The following is a 23494-nucleotide window of genomic DNA, read 5'->3' as shown; positions in this document are numbered from 1 at the left end:
CCTACCTCTGAAACCTATGAACTAAAATCTTGCTGGTGTTTCAATAATGATGTGTCCCAGCACCCTCCTTCCACCTGCTTGGAGTCATCCTCACAGGAAGGGATGGGTAAGCACCAATATCTGTGGAGGGCAGTGCCTGTGAAGGACCTGCAGAAGCAGTGAGACAAGCACAGGTAGCATTTGGGCACCCTGCCTGCAACACCTACCTCTGGGCGGTGGAGGTGGGCGGAGAGGGACTTACCTGTGCCCAGCAAGGGGGAAACCTGACTCCTGGGAGCTGGATCCCAAACAAACAAGCATTGCCAATGCTGTAAAAAGTAAACAGCAGAGGAAAAAGAGTCAGAAAAGAGAAAAGGTCATCTTCTCCAAGCCTGAGACACCACAGAGGTAAGAAAGCTTCACCAAATTAAAAAAGTACTTAGTAAAATCTTGCTTAATATTGGGGGCATCTGATTATTTGTATGATCAAATACTTCCACTCTCACCTGCGGGGAAAATTCTCAGCCAGAGAAGGTCTCTGACCTGTCTGACAAAGTTCCCAGGTGGTGTCACTGGGCACTGTCCCAGGCAGCAGTGCATGTTGTATGGCCTTTGTACCTCACAGCCTTCTGGGGGGGTCACAACATCATTCTGATGGGTCCCAGCAGCAGTTTCACTGTACTCTTGGTTGTTCCCTTCAGTCTGAGGATTTTTATTTTCCCTGCCAGCAGCAGCTTTGTCACTGATGTTCTTCTAGATCATGTAATTGGCATTTAGTTGGATTTACAGAGCTAAATTTGTGGAAATTTGTGACTTCCTGAAGATAGATACTAGCTGCTCCATCAAGGCAAGCAGGGCTGCAAAGGTTTGGGATGAGCAAAACACAGATTTGGTAGGAACTGTTAGGTTTACTGTGCCTGCATAGATTTCTGGTATTATTTGAGGTGATGGAGAATGTATCCCACCTGCTTACCAGCTGCTATTTGACACTAGTGTGATTCTCACAGTAGGTACTATCCACCATCCTGCTGCCTCTGAGGGTGTCTGGCTACTGTGGGGTGCTGGAGGTGGCACTGCAGCCTTCTGCTTGAGCACCTGGCCCTCACTGCAAGTTCTGCACAGCAGCACCAGGGATCAGGGTTCCCTCCCCTTTTGTGGAAGAGTTGTGGCACTTCCCAGAAGGAAGACATGTAGCCCAAGGGGGATACCAGTGAAATGCTCCAGCACCCCTCAGAAAACAGTAGCAGGGTATCCCAGCATCAGGATGGGTGGGCAAAGGCCCAGGGTTTGATGCTTGTCCTGCCAGCACCATGGGCTGTGCCTGCCACAGATGTTTTGGAGGAGAGTGTGTTTAACCTGACAGGTGTGATGTGGCAGCTCAGGGCAGAATGTGTTAGCAGGTCCCTAGTCATAAAGGAGCAAAAAAGGAGAAAAACAGGTGCCCAGATTTTGCTATTGCAAAGCCTTTGGAGATTCAGACACACAGTAAATCTTTGCCTCTCCCTGTGGGCTCTTCCAGGCACCTGGTTTGGTTTCTGTTGAGCTGGTTCCACTTGAAAATAGCCCCTAGCTGCTGACCATCACAATCAGCTGGTGGCACTGTGTGCTGCTGGCAGCTGTTGCTGCCTCTGAGGACATTGCTGACAGACAGATGTAACCAATATCCTTTGCATCTTCTTGGCTGCTGGATTGTAATGATCTGTGACAGCAGGGTCAGTGTATGTGACCCGACTGACTAATCTGCCATTAGTCTTTAATGACCTCCTTCCAACTGTACCTCAGTGCAGGATCAAGGCATCCATCCTGGAGTACTGTAATTCCATGCTTTCTGTGTTCATGCTGCCCTCTATCTCAAATGGAATTTTGTATGTTTCATTAGATGCTCTCAGCCATTAATTCCCTCCAGCTCTGGCCCTTTGCAGCCTCCCCAGTCTCTGCTGGTTGGCTGTGAACACAGCGTGGGCCAAGCCCCGCACTCCTGAAGGGAGGTAATCAAAGGAGAGGGTGTCAGCAAAGTGCAGACGTGTTGAGCCCCCCTCCACAGGGCCTGAACATGCACTCAGCAGGAAAGCTTGTGGGTTTAAGCAATCAGTGTGCTTAATCCCTGCCCTGGGATTAAAATGAGTTTTTTCTGATGAGGAAAAGCAACAGAGATGAGGCCAAGAGATCCAGTGCTGAGAGCCAGAAACACTGGCAGAGGAATCCATCTTCCAGTTGAAATCCAGAATGCATGGCTGTGTTTATGGATGCCCTGAGAGGATGGGGATTAGCATGGCAAGGGATGAGGCAGAGGGGCTGGTTTGCAGCAGGAAGCAGTGTGCTGCTTGGGTGAGGATCTCAGTGCTACCCCTGCCACCCCCAAGATCCTGGGGTTAGGCAGCTGGCTGTGTCACCTGGCTCTGCCTCAGTGGGGGCTCCCACCAGGCTGTGCAATTCCAGAGTGCAGCACCTCTACTGCCCACTCAAACCCAGCTCCACTGGGGAGCCTCCAACAGGGGCCACAACTACTAGTTGTATCGTGCCCTGGCTCCTGGAGATGGAGTATCTTTTAGCCTGGCACTGCATTTCACTGTTCCCTGGGCTGGGGAAGTTGTCACATGCTCTCATAGCAGACCTCCAGCCTTCCCTAAGGCAATCCCTGGACTTTCCATAAAAACAGCCAGTGTGATGTGATGACTGACGTCTCGCAGTTCCACTAACCTCCCCTGTGATGTTTCTAGGTTTTTTACCAAAACCCTAATGGGAAGGGATATGTCCCAGTAGCTGCATGAAACAAACTCATGTTTGACTGTATCTGAATGTTTCCACTTGAGTGTGAGAAACTGCCTTGCTATTTTCTTGCTCAGGTGACTTTGTGACTGTTGTGAGGTTTCACAGGTAAATCCTAGCCTTGCCCACAGTGGCAGTGGATCCCAGAAGGAGCTGAGATGGCCACTGCACCAAAAGAGGCAGAAAATGCTATTGGCTTGGAGGAAATCCATGCAGAGAGAAAAGAACCACCAAAAGGTGGGTTTGTATTTACAGAACTAGAAATTTGGGTTCTTGTTTAGCTGGAGTAGAGGGGAGGTCCTCAGTTGTGCTACTCCAGCTACTTAAAAGCTCTGTACATGGAGCCACAACATCAGCATCCTAGGCTCCCCTCCTACCACACCTACCAGGCTGGTGACTGCTGCCTATGGCAGTGGGAAGAGCTGGCTGGCTTGGCTTTTCTCAAGCCTCTGCTTTGTGTAAACATTTTATTATATTGGTAATTTGAGGATTTACTTACTCGGGATAATTTTTTAAATGTTATTCTGTTTCAAAAGCATTTAAAATTGTACAAGGTTGTTCTTCCTCCGTTTGCACTGGCTCCTGTTTCAGCAACCCCCTGTTGTGCCTTGCCACCAGGACGTCCAGGGGCTGGTCAGTGGACATACAACTGCTAGATGTTTCCAAGCTTTTTCCTGGTGCAGTCCCACAGTAGCATGAAAAATATTTTTTATGAAGAGGAGGTACAATCTGACTGCTGACAGGTTTTGTGTCTTAATTTTCTTATCATGTTTAGGGCAGAAGACATTTACAGTGGAAGAAGCTGTGGAAACCATTGGGTTTGGGAGGTTCCATATCATGCTTTTCCTCATCATGGGCAGCACTGGGGTAGGTATCTGCAGCCATCTGTGCTGGCCTGAAAAAAGCTTTCTTCTCATTTTTCTCATTACCAAGCAATAACAACCATAAGCACTGCTGCCAGCCCATTTTTTCCATTACAGACCTTCTCAAGCAGGATTTCTGCTATTTTCATCACTGGTGAAAGTAGATTTTGGCCCCACTGATATCACACCTATTTCAGGGCAAAGCTGAGCAGGCTGTCCCAGAGCATTGTGGTTTGGCCCCTGTCCTGGAGCACTGTCAGGGCACACCTTCAGTTAGTGCCTGAAGGTTAGGTTCAGCCTCACAATGGCATTTTTCATGGCATCCCCATTGCACCCAAATCCTGTGCAATCTGGCTCAGAACGCCTGGCATCTTCTCACCCCTGGCTACCTGAAAAATTTCCTAACTTTCATGGTCTTGGGTTAATTGTGTATCTGTTTTGGGAACTTGGGCAAAGGAGGCCTTGGAGGCCATGCTGGGGTAAAGATGTAATGAGAGTCTATCCATGAAGATTGCTGCAGCTGAGGTGAAAAAGTCTGAAGCTGTGGGTGAACAGTCAGCTCATTTCTAACTGAAGCCAGATGCTGGGGCAAACAGCCAATGGAGCAATGATGTTTTTAACCAAAAACAGTTTTGAGAGTTCATGTTAGATGCCTAAATCCACAGCTAGGTGGAAACCAAGCAGCTTGGTTTCCAGAGATAGTTAAAGATCTTCTACTAATTAGGCAGGGTAAGAGTCTTCTCTGCCAAGGATGACTCTTTCCAAACTTCCCAGATATACAGTGTCCCTGTACCTGCTTTCTAGGTGACCTTTTTCTCCTCCTCTCCTTGTCACAAAGACCTTCTAGGTCAGGCACAGGGCTCAGAGCACTGTGGAGGCACCATGGCTTCACAGGACTGTTTTGACATGGTGGAACTGCCGTGGCTGCAGGCCTTGTAGGACTGAGATGCTTTTCCCTGTTGGCTTCTTGTGGTTTCCCTTCTTGCTAATGCACACACTTGTTCCCAAAGGTGGCTGAAGCCATGGAGATCATGCTGATAGCGGTTGTGTCCCCTCTCATCCGATGCGAGTGGCAGCTCCAAGACTGGCAGGTGGCTTTAGTGACAACAGTGAGTGACTCATGTTCCCCCAGACAGGTCATCCACCATGTGATCATAGTCATGGGCACCACCACGGGTTTTGGAAAGCACATTTCCCAGCGAACCAAACAAATTCCTAGGGCCCCCTTACAGGGACAAGAACAGTGCCATAACTGTAGACATCATAAATTAAGCTGATGTTCATGCCCAGAGCAAGTAATGCCAAAGCAAATTCCCAGTTCCACATTCTTATTTTGAAAACCTTGCCATCCACTCCCCGCTTTGAGGGCTGCAGCAGTGAGTGCCTACACAAAGGAAGCCATCCCCTGAAAGCTGCTCGCTTGTGGTTCTGGGCACTGCAGTTCATCCTGCTGCCCTGAGAACACACAGCTCTCCCACAGCTCAGCTCAAAGAGCAGAGCTGCCTCACGTAGCTGGAAATGGGCCCTCCACAGCTGTTTCAATTCCCCTCAGATGGTGTTTTTTGGCTACATGGTGTTCAGCATAGTGCTTGGGCTCCTGGCTGACAGGTACGGCCGCTGGAAGGTGAGTGACTGCCGGGGGCTGCACATCCTTTTCCTGCGCTCCACAGGAGCCACACGCCTGGCTGAGCCTGTACTTTAACAATCCTAATTCCTGCCCTTTTGCAGATCCTGCTGCTCTCCTTCCTCTGGGCAGCCTATTTCTCCCTGCTGACCTCGTTTGCCCCATCCTACATCTGGTTTGTGTTCCTGCGGGCCATGGTGGGAGGCGGCGTGTCGGGCCACGCGCAAGGGTGAGGCTGAGCAGAGCCCTCCAGAGAAGGCAGTGGAGGCCTGGAAGGGGAAAGGTGGCCAAATTCCCACACCGCCTGGAAACAAAAATCCATCCTGTAATTTCACTAAATCCCAGTCAATTGACCTAATTTGCAGTTCCCAAGGGCTCCTGAAGCCTCGAACAGAGGGGGCAGCTGGTTTACATTAGACTGGTGACAGAGGGATTATTAAGCACATATAAAAACAATTAGGCAGGTAACAGATGAGTAAAGGCTGCTTCCTCCTTAAGAAAAAGTCTCAACAATTCTGCTTAAGTAGAAAATTCTTTTTGAATGATGTAAAACGTTCCCACTGAAATGAAATTTTTGTCTTGTTTGGGCAGAAACGAAGATGCGGGCAGGAAAAAATCACAATATTAACAACCCCTTCACTAGGGGCCTGGAATTTTTTTTTCTTTTTTTTTTGTTATGGAAACAAATGAAACATTTCCTAACTTTCCATGGTTCCTCAAAGCCTGGTTGCTGTCCACAAAGGAAAGCCCAAACTGATCACATTGAGCCAGAAGCGCTTTGCTAAAGGAAAGGGCATGGGGGAGAGAGGTGCTCTTGGGAGGAGAAGGCACCTGAGTGCCTGAGTCATGCATCTGCTGAGCTGCTGGCACTGCCTCCCTCACAGGAGGGCTCCCATTCCCTGGACACGGAGGCTGCTCATGAGCCTCATGAGGATGGAAGGAAATTGGACATTTTATAAAACACTTCACTAGCTGAGACAGAAGGAGTAACTGAGAGCCTCTTCCCACCTCTCTCTCTTTGTCCAGCTAAGGAAACACAATTCACACTGGGGACTTTGAGAGATGCCTGTGCCACGAGCCCCAAGGGACTCCAACCATTTAAAAAGTGAAGCAGAGTTTTCTTCATTTCATGGGAAAAAAAAAAAACCCTTTACTAAATATCTATGCCTGTGCTGACACCTCAGTCACCCCACAGGACCTTCCCATAGGTTTCCTGATGTACAGACTGCAGTGTTTACCTGCTTGTATCCCACAGCCATGGGCTGGAAAGGATTCATTGTGTTTCCCTTGCATGTAATTTGGTGCTGGAGTGGAAGGGATATTGGGCAGGGATTCCTTGTCTCTGGGGGCTCAAGGTGGAGGAGGGATGTATTCATTCTATGAGTTGAGCTGAACTGTTACTTGATTTGTATGGAGCTTCTCATTGCAATTCTCTTTCATTTTTATTTTTCCTTTTTTGCTAGACTTATCATAAAAACGGAATTTTTGCCCACCAAATACCGGGGATACATGTTGCCCTTATCTCAGGTAAAAGTGAGCACATCACTGTTTCTTCTAGCTCCAAGTCCCAGGAGATTTGTCCCACTGCAGTTTGGATGCCACATCTCCAGCACATCAGCACTTCTCCTAGACTAATCACACTTTTCTGGGTCTGAGCAAGTGTCCACTGCCTCCTGTGCCTCAGAGTGAGGCATCTGTGTTATTAAAGACATACACAGGACAGAGGCAATATCTTCTCAAATGATTTGATGCTCCAAACATTGTACAGAGACTTTGAGTGATGGCTGACACCCATCCTCTTGGTTATCTTACTGACAATGGGGCTGCCTGGTCTAATGGAGCCAGTGCTGACAGACTGGCAGGCACTGGAGCAAGTCACTTTCCCAGCCCACTCCAAGCTGGGAGGTGTATCCCCCTCTTTGGAACCCCAGAGATAACAAGTGGTTTATGCAGTGACTCCCAGGTCCTAATCTGCTCCTCTCCCTGCTCAGGTTCTGCCAGGGGCTTTGCACAGGAGAGGGTTAGCACAGATAGTCCAAAATTTGGCCTGACAAGTGCTGGGAGGGTTGTGTCCACTTGCTGGATCACTGCTGACTGCAGACTTCTGCAGTGGGCAGTTGCTGCATGTGCAGATCATCAGTGGTGACACCTCTAAGGGCACAAACTCATCCCACTGCTGAACCAAACTCTTCATGCCAGGGATAATTTGCTTTTCACTGCAGCCTCCTTCATCCCAGGAGATCATGACTGAAGTGTCATCAGAAACACAATGATTTATGGAAGAACAGTCTTGTTTTTTTCCCCAGAAATTTGTTATTTCTACCCATAGGTTATTCATGAACTTGCTGCAGCTTTTGTGATTTGTGTTTGCTCAGCTCCCTTGGGTGGTCCCCTGAAAAGGGATGTGTCTCCTAATAGCAACAAGTGAATTTCAGAAAGGAATGCTCTTGCAGATCAGAGGCCAGATTCTCTGTTGGTATAGCTCAGCACTGAATCTACTGGAAAGCCACCAAGTTTCAGCAGTGGAAATCTGGCCTGGTTTTGCCTTCTGAGCTTCTAAATCTGCTGCTCCCCTGAAGAGACCTAGAGAACAGGAAAATGGGCGTGAGCATTAGCAGAGAAGTGAGTGGAAGGACAAAAGCAGTGGCTTTGAGTACAATTGTATCCACAGCAAATTGCTGGGTTTACCTGGAGCTAATTAAGACTACCTTCACTGTCCCTCCCCAAACTCTTGTCTTTCCCTCTTTCCTCCCACCCAAGCCCAGCTTCTCAGACAGCCACAGAGGACGGCTCAGTTGAACCTCAGCTTTTCCTAGCACAGTTCCCCATCTATCCACAGAACTGGACAAGCAGGGAAGAAAATAAGCAAATCATTGCCATGTGTTCATGTTCTAACCTCTTTCTTTCCGTTGGAAAGGTGTTTTGGTTGGCAGGATCCTTGTTAATCATTGGCCTGGCATCAGTGGTGAACCCAACCATTGGCTGGCGGTGGTTGATCAGAATTGCCTCCATCCCTGGCATCCTTCTCATCCTGGTGTTCAAGGTAGGACAATCTCCACTCCCTGCTGCCACTGCCCCGATGTCTCCCCAGGCACCATTGCCCTCCACTCCCTCCATCCTAGGGCTCTTCTTGTGTCCTCCTTTCTCCTCTTCAGTCCTCTCACACAGTGTCTTGGTAAGATCCTGAAGTCCTGGCAGGGCTGCAGACCAGCTGTTGGGGAGATGCTGCCTTGCTAGTGATGGCCTGGCTTTACTGTAGCCCTCCAGCAGCCCAGGTTCCAGTGTCCAGGCTGCCAGCAGCACCCAGGCATTGTGATGATGGGCCAGGCACCAAGAAGACAGGCTAGAGAATTTATGAAAAAAATAACAAATAATACCTTCAGTCTAATGCTGGGCACAGCACACGCTCTTCAATCTTTACATTTTCTAGGGCTTAGGAAAGTAGTCTCACTAAAGGGTTCACAGAGTGCCAGGGTAAACCACAGCTTCCCCAGGTTTCCCTCTGCTTTGGAAAAATGAGCCTTGGACATGGGAACCATCTCATTTGTGAAGGGTGATGTGGAAAATCCCTGCTTACAGTGCTCATGGGCACTGCAGTGTGAAGCTGTGGTTGGTGGAAGCTATACAGATTAAAAGCTCTTCCTGCAGCTGAGTGAATGCAAAAGTCCGTCTGGGGTGCTCCTTGGGCAGGCAAATGTAAGGTTGCTGTGAGTGTACACTCCTATAACCTGGATGGTTTTTTTCCCTGATTTTTTTTGCCAGAAAAATTGCACAGCAAAAGTTTGTAATCCAGGAGAAAAAAAAAAGACAGTTAGTATACATACCTTTCAAAAATGAGTCTTTAATTCATATTTCAATGAAACAGATGTGATTTTTTTGTAATTTAATGGAGCCATCATTTAATAAAAAAAGTATTTTATTTTGGAAAGTGCACCAAATGCTAGTGATGACTTATGTTTCAACCCCTTCTTCCTTTTTATTGAAATGACCTTGGTCTGCCTTCCAAGACTTTTGCTTGAGCAAGTAATATGTGCCTCATCTCATTTTAGAATGTCAATCAATTCAGGATTGTTTTTGTTAAACCTGTGTCTTTGGCTTTCACCTTTCATAAGCACTTGACACAGATGGCTCAGTGGCAGACCCCTGGGAGCTGGACCAACAAATGGGTTTGTTGGGCAGGGTGAGCCCCCCAGCATGGGGAAGGGGGGGGCTGGGGCACATGGGGTACCCCAGGCATGGCTGGGGAGAAGTACAGGCAAAAGGCTGCTCCAGCTCAACCTGAGCAGGCTCCTGGGCATGACATGAAGCTGTGAGTAGGACAGGAGAGGTGCAGAAGGGCTCCCTGCTCTGCTTTCAGTTCATCCCAGAGTCGGCACGGTACAACGTGTCCACGGGAAACACGGGGGCTGCTCTGGCCACGCTGCAGAGGATAGCCAGGATCAACGGCGTGGCCATGCCTCAGGGGCAGCTGAGGGAGCCTGCCAAGGTAAGTGGAGGCTGTGCAGCCCATCCACCCCTGGCAGGGCTGGACAGCCTCCAGGGCCAGCATCTGGGCTTCAGGGATGGAGTGGGACTGCCAACCACATCTTGTTCTGCCTCTCTCATCCTTCTTGCCTGGCTCTTTTCCAAACAGCTGCTGAAAGCAATGATGAAGATGTCAGTTTTCTTTTGGAGAAACAGTAATCTTGGCCTTCAAAGTGGAATGGAGTTTTCTGCCTTTTTTTTATTTTTTTTTTCCTCCTCAGTTTGTGTTTGCTCAGAAAAATATTGGGCTAAGAAAATATTTGCTTCCTTTACCACAAAAAAGGCTCCTGGCAAAGCATGCTGCTCCTTATTGCCCATCCTGCAGGGGTGTTCTCTCTGCCAGGAGATCTGGGAACTGTCCCTTGGGGTCTGTCTCAGAGCTGTGACTGGGCAGGCTGCAAGGGTTCCTGCCACGAGGTCAACCCAGTCCTCCCAGAGGCTTCTCCCAGCCCCTAGCCTGGCTTGTCCACTGAGTCCCAGGACCCAGATCCCTGAGTGCAGAGCCACAGACCAGCAGAAGAGAGTCAAAGCAGGAGAAACCATTTCACAGATACTACCAGCTGTACCTTTATGCAGCTGAGCAGCTCAGGATTGGATCTCTGCTGGACTGAAATGCCCAAAAATATGTGTGGGTACTGCAGGAAGGGCAGACTTCTCCTCTCACCCAGTCTGAGCCCTGCTGACTGGTGGGTGGGAGGACTTAGGTGGCTCCTTTGACCCCCAGCACAGGAAGATTAGACAAATCCATTGTTCAGGGCCTCAAAATTATCCAGTTCTTTTAAATCCCTTTCATGGATCTTTTTCCTGCATATTCAATCCCACAGACACCAAGTATTGTCCCTAGCAGTTCATGTAAGATGGTGCTATTGTATTGGAATTAGTTAGGATTAAAGCTTCCCTGTAATTTAATTGAATTTATGTAATGGACCCACATTGGATGTGGGAAGGGCTTTTGTTAGTTTTGCCCTCTCTCAGGCTTAACTAATGATGAGGAAAATAAAAATAAAGTCAACCCCCACCATCCCTGTGAACTTGTCTCCCCTTGGTGGTGGGATCCTGGGGAGCAGCAGGCCAGTGCCTGCCACTGGCTCACTGCCACTCTGCCCACTGGCACTTTATGCCTCCTAGAAAGAGATGTATGTGTCCAAAAGCTTGCTTCCCAGGCAGAGCAGTTCGTGGGGCAGTGGGAGCTTACAAGGCCCCAGCAATGCTGGCCCCTCAACAGCAACCAGGGCCCCCTCTGGCACCATCACAGTCACAATGGGACCAGACTGCTCAGATCTGGGGGTCCTTTGGGGCCAGGAGAGCTCAGGATGTTCTCCTCTCCCCTCCTCCATCCCTTGCAGTGCAGCTTCCTGTGGGTATCCTTTGGGAAGCGGGGCTTTGCTCTCTGGAGGTTTGTGGGTGCTGTGCTGCACCATCTGTGCCTCTCCCTGTGCCACAGGCAGCCTGGGGACAGGGAGAGCACAGGAGGGCCTGGAGTGCCAACTGCTCTCACAGAACATTTGGTGCTATACAAAGGATGCCTTTATAGAAACTTCTATTTCTATTGTATGCCTTTCAGGAAAGAAGGGGAAGATTCAAGGACCTCATCCACTCCAAATACCTCAGAACCACTTTGCAGATATGGATCATATGGTAAAATTTCTTTTCTCTTGGGTGACAGTGTACAGGGAGCAGAAGTCTCCCATTGACTCAGCCTTTAACAGGACACCACTCTGCCTCCAGTGGTGGCTGCAGCTCCTGGGCAGCTGGAGGGACATGTGTCACCATAGGTTTGTCGTGTTTCAGACCACACCCCAGACACCCTGACTGTGGGTTGCTGTTAAGTTAGGCAGAAAAGGGCAGGACTTCCAGGATGGTGCTATGAGCCCTTCCTCAGGACAGGGCAGCTCCTGGGAGCCAGGGGAGAGCCACAGGGCAGAGCCCACACCTCACTGCAGGGGAACCAGCCATGTGCCTGCAGCTCTTCTTCCTTGCCGGGGTAAACTCGTTCTCCCCAAGGACAGCCAAAGGACCAGTGAGACAGGGCTGTGACAGAAACACATGCACCAGTGCTGCTCGCTGGGGAAATACAGAATGAGGAGACAGGTTTCATATGCAGTGTTCCCAGTAGCTGCATGCAAGGCTAATACATGTTTCATTGACCTTGCTGCCTGGAATGGAAATGTATAAATAATAGGTCTGTGGGAACCCATTGACCCAAAATGTTGTGAAGGCAGGCCTTGAATTTTTTATGTTGTTTTTTTCCCCCTTGACTTCTATGAGTGTTATGAAATATCTTTTTGGGTTTTTTTTTATCTTTCTTTGTCTCCTGGTTGTCCCAGGAGTTCCTGGAATGTTCTCAGGTCTGCATTTCCATATCCCCCAGCATTCCCTGCCTTCCCAGGTGGCCCAAATTCTGCTGCTCATTTCTGAAACTGCCAGGGGGGGACAAAAAAGTGAAAATTACTTTTCAGCCTGCTTATGATCAGGCGTATTCTGAATTACTTGATAATGACAAGGCAAGGCTGCCATCACCAATGCTGTGTTTTTGACAGTCAGCCATGGTGCAATGTGAGCCTCTCCAGCCAGTTAATGAAAAGTGCTCTTGAAAATCCCTGAGTAGAAAGGATAAGGACATTCACAGTCCTCCCCTGATCCAGTGTGGAGTCCCTCCCGCAGGAAACAGTCCTCCATGAATTGCTCCAATGTGGGTCCTTCCCATGGACCACAGTACTTCGTGAGCTGCTCCAGTGTGGGTCCCCAGGGGATCACAAGTCCTGCCAGCAAACCTGCTCCAGCATGGTCTCATCTCTGCACGGACCCACAGGTCCTGTCAGGAGCCTGCTCCAGCTTGGGCTTCCCATGGGGCCACAGCCTCCTTCAGGCATCCACCTGTTTTGGCATGAGTACCTCCAAAGGCTGCAGGTAGATCTCTGCTCCATTGTGGACTTCCATGGGCTGCAGGGGCACAGCAGCCTCAGCATGGTCTGTGCCATGAGGGGAACCTCTGTTCCAGCACCTGGAGCACCTCCTGCCTGTCATTCTTTACTGACTTGGGCATTGGCAGAGATGTTTCTCACACGTGTTCTCACTTCTTTCTCTGGCTGCGGTTGCTCTTGCATGTTTTTTTCCGGTTCTAACAAATATTATCCCCAAGCCACTACCAGTATTGCTGATGGGCTCAGCTGCCATCAGCTCTGTCAGGCATGGAGGAAGCTTCTAGAAGCTTCCCACAGAAGCCACCCCTGTACTTACCCCTCACCCACTACCAAAACCTGGCCATGCAAACCCAATACAAAGCTGAACTATGAGTTGGGGTGAGGTTTACTGAGAAAGAACAGTGCCTGGACATAGGTAGGAGGGGAGTGCCATAGGACAGGTGACCAGTGGCCTGGTGGATGCTCGAGCCATCTCTCTGCTCAGGCTAAGCTCATGCAGAGCTGGTGCAAGCAGCAGCCGAGATTCCAGGGCATCCAAAATCTTCTGCATGTTAGTTTCCTCATCTTCCCTGTCATAGCTGCACCTCACTGCAGCATGTCTCCCTACAGGCTTGGCATAGCTTTCGCTTATTACGGTGTCATCTTGGCCAGCGCAGAGCTGCTGGAGCGGGACCTTGTCTGTGGCTCCACAGCCCCGCCGCTGCAGGACTCCAGCGACGACTCTGAGGAGAGCCACAGCCCCTGCCACTGCCACTTGTTTGGGCCCGCTGCCTACCACACCATGATCATCAGCACAGTCGGGGAGATCGCACGTAACCTCTCCCCCCACCCCTGCCCTGCCATTCCCCTCTCACAGTGCTCACTGCCAGCTTTGAGCTGTGTATGCCTTTGGTGCCAGGGGCCAGCACGACCTGAGCACTTCTGGCATACAGGCCATGAGCCCGTGGCTCCTGGCTCAGCAGGGCACTCAGTGGGGCACACCTCAGGCCCTGGTGCTTGGCTGGGTTGTGGTCAGAGGGAGCAAAACCACCCAGGCCTGTGCTGCTCACCCAGCTGTGCCTTCCTTGCATGGCTCAGGACAGACACTGGTGTTCTGCCTCAGCACAGCTAATTTCAGAGAGGCACAGGCTTCATCATCTGAGGGGAAGGGTGAAAAAAAGGGACATGGGGGAAAATCACAAGCTTTGGGTGCAGGAAGAGAATGATAGGATTTTTGCATCTCACAGGGTGTTTGGTAGGCACTGAGAATGCAGATATCTTGTAGTCTCACTGTGTAAAATCTGTCAAGGCAGACAATCATTGCATTCAGATCATCAAAAGTTTTGTTTTTCATTTTTATTTCCAGTAAATCCTGTGAACATTCTCAGCATCAATCTCCTCGGAAGACGTCTAAGCCTGTGTATCACCATGGGATGTACAGCTCTATTCTTTCTTCTCCTTAATATCTGCACCTCAAGGTACTCTGGCTCTGACTGGCCTCGTTCAAGGGTATGCAATGCTGAGGGCAGGACCTCTGGTATTCTCAGGGCACCAGTCTGCCAGGCCAGTAATTCTTGTAGGTCTTGTAGGAAAGCCTCTGACTGGCTCTCCTTTTCCTAGGAAAGCTGTGGCAATAGATTCTGTGGTGCAGTGGTGTGCAGAGGGGCTCGCTTGTATTACTGAGCCCACCTGGCTTCTCCAAGCATCCAACAAGCTGCTTTCTAGCACAGTCCAGAAAATTAAAAAATGGGGGAACATTCACCAGAAAGAAGTTATATTTTTCATTCACTTTTCCCCCCTTCCTTTCTTTCTGGCATCTCTGCTGATGCTGCTGGGGGACACTAACTCTGCTCCACATGGCTTTCTCTCTAGCGCAGGTATGACTGGCTTTCTCTTCATGCTGCGTGCCTTGGTTTCAGCAAACTTCAACACCATCTACATTTACACGGCAGAGGTGGGTTCTCCTTGAGGTACGTTCAGCTGCTTGGGGGCTTCAAATGGCATTTGTGTACACCCAGGAATGCTGCCTGCTGGTTCATGGAGTAGTTAAGAGTCACCTTCCTTGAACTCTGTATCTCTGGCATCTTGGCAACAGTGTTTTCATATGCTCAGTTAGAGAAGGAATCAGAAAACCAGCCTGGAGATGACAGGAGTAGATGGAAGAGGAGTGCCCTACTAAGCCAGCTGCTGCTCAGCTCCTATAAAACACTGTTTTTGAGGATGTTGGGTACCACTGTCTTCCAAAACCCACAATCTTTACCCTGTCTAACCCTACAGTGAGAAAACAGACTACCACTAAAAGCAGCATTTTCCAGCACTTAAGGGACTGTATGAGGTAGTATATGGGTTTACATATATGATTTTTTTTCACTTAATGGAAATTGCTGTGTTCTGTCTGCAAAAAGGTTTGATCCTTTAAGAAGCTTTTCCTTCATACAACTTCAGAGCCATGAGTTCTGCAAGTTAAGTATAAATTGTTGGGGGTTTTTGTTGTTCTTTTTCTTTTTAAAACAATTGTATGGAGTTAAATGGATTTCCTTGTTAGTGGACTAAAGCAAACAGAAGTCTCCCCAATGGAAGAGGTACAAATGACACCAAAGAAGGCTTTAAGCATTAGCACTTTATTGCTCTCCAGTACAGCTATCTTACATGCATTCCACCTGTGCACCCTATCTACCCTTCTGTGACTGGTCAGGCACACCTCAGCACTCCATGTTTCTTTACCTTCAATATTGTTCACCTGTCCTACACAGTTGTAGCCTATTAGGGATGAGGTCGGCTGAGCCCCATTCCCAATCACCACAAGTGTGTGCCTACAATTCTCCTTTCTTTTTCTTTTAATAAATGCCATGTTTACCATCCTTCTACAGAGCCCTTGCAGAAGAAATAGCAAACATGGTACAAGGATCTTTTTATGTAGGTTCCACTAGCTTTGGAATGTGTCTTTGTTCTGACCTTGATTCATTCCCCAAATCTACATTACATTTCATCAAAATCCTTATACCTACCTTAAGGAATATTGACAACCAAAATCCTTATAACTACATTTATAGAATACTGATAATCAAAATCGTGATACCTACATTTGCAGAATATTGACAATATCAGTAGCAACATACATGAATAAGCCAAAGGCTGCATGTTAGGATATTAACAAAATCAACAGCCATATAACTCTATCAAGAACTATACAATTTTAACAACATCAATAACTATACAGCTCCATAAAGTAACATACAAGAATGAGACAGAATCTATATGTTCTCATCACCACACGTCTTTGTTTATTCCAAGGAGTCAGGTGAGCCACAGCCAGGTTTGTTGCTTTGAGGGGCATTATCCAACACAGGTGGAAATGCAATGAGCAGGTGAGTTGCAATGCAACTCACCAAACTCCAGGATCTGTTGAGGTGCAGCCATATCCATGTTCCCTGTTTGCAAATTACAAACTCAGAGTGGAGCTGGGTCACAGGTCCTGTCACTTGGTAACAAAAGTATGTTAGAATAACTGGCATTGTAGAGGAGGGAGATATAGTAAGATGATTCAATGTAAACACAGCTTTCCAAACTCTTTGCCTGTGGGGTTTCACTTACCATTCGCCCTGTTTTGTTTTTAAAGAAAGGCTTTAGGTATAGAATGGAAAGGTCTTATAATAGCTGGACCAGTTGAAGAATGCGAAATACTAGTAACCTGTTGAACACCCCAAGATCATAAGAATTGTCAGGTGTGCTGAACTACATAACTAGGTCCATTATTAGCCTTGACAATATGTGATACACCTAAAGCTGCAAAAGCACTACGTCAACACAAGATCACATCTTTTTGCCTTCTCTCCTGTAAGTACAGAAACTCATCAGGCCTTAGAATAAGTGTCCACAGGAACACGAGTGACTGAGTAGTGACTGTTTTTCTGCCCATAGTAGAAATACCCATTGTAAGAGATGCAGAGGATCGTACTAGCTGTCACACCATCAGGCTATGAGGCCATATATACTGAGAGGTATGGTGGGAAGCACTTTCCAAGATTTTCCCTTTTGTACTCTTAGTTCTACTTGCCTCAATGTAGCAAGTGCTTCTGGCGACAAGTTCCTGGAAGACAACAAGGAAGGACTACCTTTTAATGAATCAAAAAGTGGTGCCAACAGCACATTTGATAATCCCAACAATGGTTAGATCTAATTAATTGTACCTAATAATTTTTGCAAGCCATTCAGTGTTTGTAGAGAGTGCTGAACAGTCACTGCCTGAAGTTTAACACTTTGGTCCAAGATTTTCATCCTTAAATGCTTCCAGGGAGTTTGCTGTTGTATTTTCCCAGGACTAACACACGAACTTTGACTTGTTAAAGCCTCTTGCATTACATCATTGCCACAGTGAGCTGTTCTACAGTTGATGCAGAAACTAAGATATCATCCATATACTATACTGAGTTCCAAGACACTATAAGTTTCTTTTTCACTGTTCAGTGTTCCCTAGCTCTGCATCAGTTTTAAGTCTATGTATACAAATATGTATATGTCAAAGTTAGGGAAAGACAAATACAGCAAAATGCACTGTACCACACTGTCCTATCAAGAAGTAATCATACACCAAGTTCTGATTTTAACTGTGGTAAATGTTACAATCTACTTGTGTTACTGATTTTCCTTTTGAGAAGGCTGCCTACTAAATGAGTAAAATGAGTAAACCACATATGAAATACAACATTCTCGACCAAAAAGACAATACAAGGTGCAAAAAACAGCAGTTTTGCAAACATGACTGACTTTAAAACTTAACTTTCATATGCCCACTGGGAGAAAGCTAAGCTTAAATCAAATTAGTTTATTATCTAATAAAATTTCAAACAGTTAAATATTGTCCACGTGCTATACCTCAAATCACAAGTATCCCATTTATTATTATTCAAAAGAAAATTCTTTCCTTACTCAGCCCAGTAATACTGTAGGAGGGAGCACCTCAAGAGAAAGAAAAGCCCTGTCACTTCTACTCCTGGAGGCAACCCCGTTTGATTCAGACCATGGCCAGCAGTCTTGTCCTTTTTGTGCTTTTCCTTGCCTATGATGGAAGCCAATACCAGATACTGCCCTGCCCCAGGTTCTTCCTCTACATTATACACTGTTGGTACCCAGAGCCCTCACATCATGCAGACCTTTAACTGCCTCCTCTTCCTTTCTGCACACAAAGGCATCTGCAATGTTTATCTCTAGCACATCTTAGTGGGGAATAGATTAGGTTGTAAAACAGAGCAGGATTACAAAGGAAATTGCTGACTATATACAATGCTTTGACATAATCTTTTCCAAGTAACCTTATTGTGCCATCTCCTCTCTGTCTTAGCATGTGTTTGTTAATTTGCAATATAGGTCACACTTAAAACTTGGAAAAAGACACAAGTGACCTATAACAGCTTCCTCAATGACGTCATTCTCTGCAAGATCTAGCACTCTATTCCTTTTCCTTTTTCTAATTCCAAGTTATAATCCTTACTCAAACACACAGCAAACATTTGTATAACAAACTCGTATCACTCTGAACACAGCCTTGACACTAAGTAAATTATAGCATGTCATATAAACCTTTATCTGAAGAAGATCATATTATTTATACTCAATCACAACAAAATAAACTTCTGTTAATCTCTGTATCAGGAAAATTCCCATTCATCCATTGTTTTCACCTACACTCTTTTTTCTTTAGGATAAAACTCAGAATGGGTGTCTGTTGTTTCTCTGGAATATAATGTTATCACCCTATCCGAGCATAAGTTTTGAAGCACTATCAAATTGAATGTAATCTGTTCATCTTTGCAAGCTATTTTCTCAAGTGGGCCAGAACATGTCTGGACATCATTAAGGAACCCAAAGCATCTCTGACCCACCACATGTTAGAAGAGCAGCATGTTTCTGGTCAGAAACTTGGGATAACTAAAAACATGGTAAACAGGGAGCTAAGAAATAGACTTAAAACTTATGACCTGCCTTATTCCAGGTAAGCTTTCTGTTTCAGGTTATCCCTGCAGAGCTGCTGCCACCTGCAAATTATCATTTCTCTCCCAGCAATACTTTAGACCAGCTTAGTCTGCATGTCTTGTGAACGAAGTGAAGTTGTTCAAAAAAAGCCATTCTTTTGAAAAAAGTGAAGTTGCTTAACAAAAGCTATTCATCTCAAGATTTCTAGTGTCTGAAAATCAGTGGAAAAGGTTACCACTTCAATTCTCCTGGGTTTTTGGGGGGTTTTTTTTTGGGGTTTTTTTTTTGGTTTTTTTGGGTTTTTTTGTGGTTTTTTGGTGGGGTTTTTTTGCTTTTTTTTTTTTTTTGGGGGGGGGGTTGTGGGGTTTTGTTTGTTTGTTTGTTTGTTTGTTTTTCCGGTTTTTGTTGCGGTAGTTGGTTGCTGCAAGCCTCTGGTTCGTGTTTTCTGTGCGGCTCTAACTCCGCCTCTCGGAGCTCCACGTTGTTTTATTACCCCTCCGGGGCCGCTCCGCGCCCAGCGGCGCTCCGGGAGAAGCGGCCCCGGCCCGCCGGGCTCGCTGCCCCGCGCCGGCGGGCAGGGCACGACCGAGGGGCGGCTGGAACTCGCCCACATTTCAATGAAGAGGGCAGTCTGTGCGTCTGCTCCCAGGTCACCTCCTTTGTGCCAAATAAGCAAACTGCGCGGCTTCGCTCCATTTCCTTCATACCAAATAAGCAAAGTTCGTAGCCTCGCTCTGTACCAAATAAGCGAAGTGCGCAGCCTTACTCTGTTTCTTTCGTAGCAAACACGCAAAGTGCGTAACAACACTGTCTCTTATGGCAAATAAGCGAAGTGCTCAGCGTTACTCTGTTTCTTTCGTACCAGATAAGCAAAGTGCACAGCGCTCGCTCCCCAGTATCCAGCACCCTTCTTCTGCGAAATTGGTGACAAACAAAAAAACATAACAAAATGTCTAAAATGAATTTTCCGTCTCCTAATGTTTGAGTCCTAATTATTGTTTCCCTGTTGCTTGCCTCTTCTGCACCAAATAAGCAAGGCGTGTAGTTCCCACTCTTCACACTTAGTGGTGCTAAACAAATGCTAAACAAAGGAGAATCACATCCAGCTTTCACTTGCCCTAAAACTTTACTTGAGGCAAAACATGACGGATTTGTAGTGGTTCAAATGGTTCAAATGAGGCTTAAGGGAGCTTTTTTTTTTTCGTTTCTTATCCCACTAGCTGCCCTTGATAACACAATGGGTTTCTCTAATTTTTTTTTTTTAAGAAAAAGTACAGATTGTAGGTTGCTGTTGCACTAATCCAATTTCTTTCTGGCCTGTTTTAGGTTTATCCCACCACAATGCGAGCACTTGGGATGGGGACAAGTGGGTCATTGTGCCGGGTGGGAGCAATGGTGGCTCCATTTATATCACAAGTAAGAGCATGCTTGGTAATGTTGGTAAACATTGTGCTGAACACTGCCATCAAATACAGAGAGATGTCCCTGAAATTCATTAAAAACAAAAAACAAACAAACAAACAAAAAAGAAAATTAAAAAAAAAAAAAAGAAAAAAAAGGAGGGGGATGTCAATTCCCTCCCAACCCCTTATACAGAGTACTTGGGTGGTCCTTGCCAGATGTACCTTTGAGTAACTCATCACAGAGTTCAGCTCACTAGTATTTGGTACTTTCTGAAAGCTCTTAAGGTTCACAAGATACTGTTTTTTCTATTGTGGAGTCTCTCAGGCATTTGTGACCCTTTGAGCACTCTTAATTGCTAATAAAGTGCCAGCCCCCACACCAGCGAGCTCCTGTTTATGTTCTTTGGCCTGCAGGTTCTTATGAGCGCTTCTTTCTTGGGGGCCCTGTGTCTTTTCTCCTCTGTGTGCATCATCTGTGCCATTTCTGCAGTCACCCTGCCCATCGAGACCAAGGGCAGGGCCCTGCAGGTGGGTACCACCACTCCAGAAGTTCCTGTGCATCTCAAGGTTGTTAGGGACTGGTAGGTGCAGCCAGAATCCAAACCCAACTCTCCTGAGGTTTCACAAGCCTGATGGGCACTCACAGGAACGTGCTGCAGCAGCTTCAAGCACTGTTATCCCAGTTGCTGAAAGCTTGTTTCTTGTGAAAGAACAAGCCAGGCTGCCAGCCCCAGCCACCTCGTGTAAGTGTGTGAGCTTTAGCTTGTGCAAGCCCCTCTTACATCCATCTCCAATCTTGGCTTAAAGGTGCAGCTTCCCAGGCACATGCCCTGCTCTGCCTGTGCTGCAAGGAGAGAGGACAGCAGATGCACCTGAACTACCAAAGTAATTTCTTAATCAAATTCAAGGCAAGGCCCCCACTTTCATCAGTCCATCAGCTAAGCCCTTGTGGTCAGTGTTTTCTATAAAGCAATCAGACCAAAGATTAAGGGGGATAGTTCAAATTCAGCAGTCTCCCACGTGCAAGTCACACCAGTTAAATTAGAGCAGTCCTGTGATTCTATTAAATTCATCTCTACCAGCATGGGGATTTTCATGGCATGCAGCAGCCAGAACCACTCTGTGTCACTCTGCAGTCTGACCTGTATAAAGCATAAGACCATAGGCTAAGAATAATCCATACTCTGTAGCAGCCTAGAACATGGCAGATATTTGATCAAACTAGTTTATGAGGGTTTCCAAACCAGACTTCAAAAAACCCATCCCTACAAACACAGGGATTTCCTGTCAGAAGTGACACTTTTTGGACATATGCAAACACAGTACTTTCCACTGTATCCATTCCTGTTGGATTTTATGTGCATTTTATTAATTTTATGTATTAATTTTTCTTTCCCCCTTTTTAGCAAGTAAAATGAGAACGAATGTTTGATGTTGGATTGACTAGGAAAGAAAAACAAACCCCTGGAATCTGTTACTTCCCATGAGCTGCATTTGATGTTGATTGCTTCTCCATACTGTTTCCATTATAAAAAAAAATGCAACTGAACAGTATAAGAGCTATGATTTGTGTAGACAAATGGCAAATTTCTCAAGGACCTTTCTTTTCTTATGATGAAATAAACAGAAATTTTCTAACCTTCCTGTGAAGTGAGATGATGACTTTTTACTTCTAGTGCCATCAGTAGTGACACTGCATACATAATATTAAAAAAATAGGAAAATTATTTGGTAAATTGAGGGGAAAAATACACAAAGTAGATGGAGTCTCTGCCATAGCAGCTTGAAAGGATATAGTACTTTCCTCAACTTTTTGTGCAAATACCATCTGCATGGAAGTAATAAAATTTGGATCTCAAACTGCACTGCACTGATGATTTCTGATCATTGTTAGGGTGATATTTAAGGCCACAAAATGAAAGGTGAGTCAGGTTTTTTCAAGTGGATTATTTAAAGAGAGCCATTTCCAAGCAGTTTAAAGCAGACAGGTAAGTGACTGGATGTAGTGTACATCCACTCTTCTCCTCAGCGTTTTCCACTGGGAGAACAACTTGAGTGTGAAGTTGGATCTTTAAGACTTCCAAGTGTTGTGGTGGAAGTGCCTCTTTATTTTTTTAACTCGCTCCTACTGTAGTATGCACTGATCACACCTATGTTGGTAGAACAGCCTCCCTCACCATTTTGTTCTGCTTCTTAACTTCTCTGTAGTGTTTTCTGTTTTCTGGTACCCTGGGATGATATCACTTACAAGCAACTCTCTTCAGGTAGTAAAAAACTTTCCATAAAAAACCCCAAAGTAAACAACAACAACAACAGCAATATAAAATAACAAAAAAGAAGACTCTGGGCAGCCTAAAAATCTGCTACATGATCAGAAGTTATGTCAAAGGCCTGCTGCAAACACAACTGAGTATTTTTTGGGAGTGTCCACTATATTTTAGTGTGCAGTGCCACCCTACGACAAAGACAGGTAGGCTTAGGAAGTGAGAGGTAAAACCAGGCCTTTTTCTCATTATACATGTACACAGCCTAAGTTTTTGAAGGAGACTGGACAGTTCAGGGGAACATGAGAATTTTTTGGTGTCCTGCATTAAGGTTGTTTACAGTCTCTGAGTTTTCCTTATCAATAACTGCCCAGGAAGGATCTCATAGGATGTGTTCGCTGGCCACAACTGACAGAATTCCTGCTGGCTCCTTCCCCTCCTGGTCTCTTGTGTTTCACTGAGCAGAGCTGGGAACATCTTTATGTTCCTGCTTTTCGTCTCCTCCTTAATACAGAGGGTCTGGCAGGGGAGAAAGAGAGGAGCCAGGAATATCAGGGCAATAGAGGACTTCAGTTACTGTCAACCAGATACTTCCCAGGCCTGGATCTGAAAAGACGCAGGCATTGCAACACTCTGTCCCATCCTGGACCTCCTACTTCTAGTTTTGGTTTAACATCTTGTCCCAGGAAACCTGCACAAACCTGACACAATGTTTGTCCTGGGTTCTGAAGAATCTGGAATTCACACCTTTTTCCCTCGGCGGTGTTTCCTGTTCAAATTCGCTGCTGGGATACACAAGGAAAAGCCTTGTCCCTGCATGGGATGGAAGCTCATCCCTGTCTTACCAAGAGATTAAAAGCCCGTTTGGTTTTCTGGAAGCAGTCGATGAACTTGGTCTCTCTCAGGGGTCTTGCTCGGAGGGTCAGCATTCCCCCTGCCTGGAGAAGGGGCTGAGAAGGACACATTAGTGAGAGCATCCCCTTTGGGAAGGTTCCATCTGCCTGCCCTGCAGAAGGTACAGCAGAAATGGGTGTTGAGACTAGAACTACTGAAAATCAGGGGTTCAAGGAAAGGTGTGGAGACTCCCAGCTCCAGAAATGCAGCTCGCAGGCTTCTTCCCGTGTTCCACCAGCCTGCCACAGAGTGCATTCCATGGACATCCCAGGAGGGTGTCCCTGACCATGGCAGGAGG

At 46.6% G+C, this 23494-nt stretch overlaps 1 protein-coding gene across 12 annotated transcripts; it reads left to right on the top strand.

Annotated features, from left to right (window-relative positions):
* The first annotated feature begins 256 nt into the window (after nt 1-256).
* Nucleotides 257-21680, top strand: SVOPL (SVOP like). Of its 12 annotated transcripts, none has more exons than XM_063395660.1 (16): nt 258-387; nt 2857-2985; nt 3524-3615; nt 4622-4720; nt 5164-5235; nt 5340-5464; nt 6699-6762; nt 8153-8278; nt 9593-9721; nt 11324-11397; nt 13293-13495; nt 14029-14140; nt 14540-14616; nt 19962-20051; nt 20453-20566; nt 21445-21680. In XM_063395660.1, exons 2-16 carry the CDS (start codon nt 2907-2909, stop codon nt 21468-21470), a joined length of 1482 nt encoding a protein of 493 aa, XP_063251730.1. In that variant the 5' UTR covers nt 258-387; nt 2857-2906; the 3' UTR covers nt 21471-21680. The 12 variants fall into 12 exon arrangements, 9 of the variants coding, with proteins under 9 accessions (XP_063251726.1, XP_063251730.1, XP_063251731.1 ...); XM_063395661.1 differs by having other exon boundaries at nt 14535-14616; XR_010080165.1 differs by having other exon boundaries at nt 14535-14616; nt 19962-20566; nt 21445-21477.
* Nucleotides 21681-23494: the final 1814 nt, after the last annotated feature.

This window comes from Prinia subflava, chromosome 4, assembly GCF_021018805.1.
Source record: "Prinia subflava isolate CZ2003 ecotype Zambia chromosome 4, Cam_Psub_1.2, whole genome shotgun sequence".
In the NCBI taxonomy this organism is placed as follows: domain Eukaryota; kingdom Metazoa; phylum Chordata; class Aves; order Passeriformes; family Cisticolidae; genus Prinia; species Prinia subflava.
This window is presented reverse-complemented; position numbering and strand designations above follow the sequence as displayed.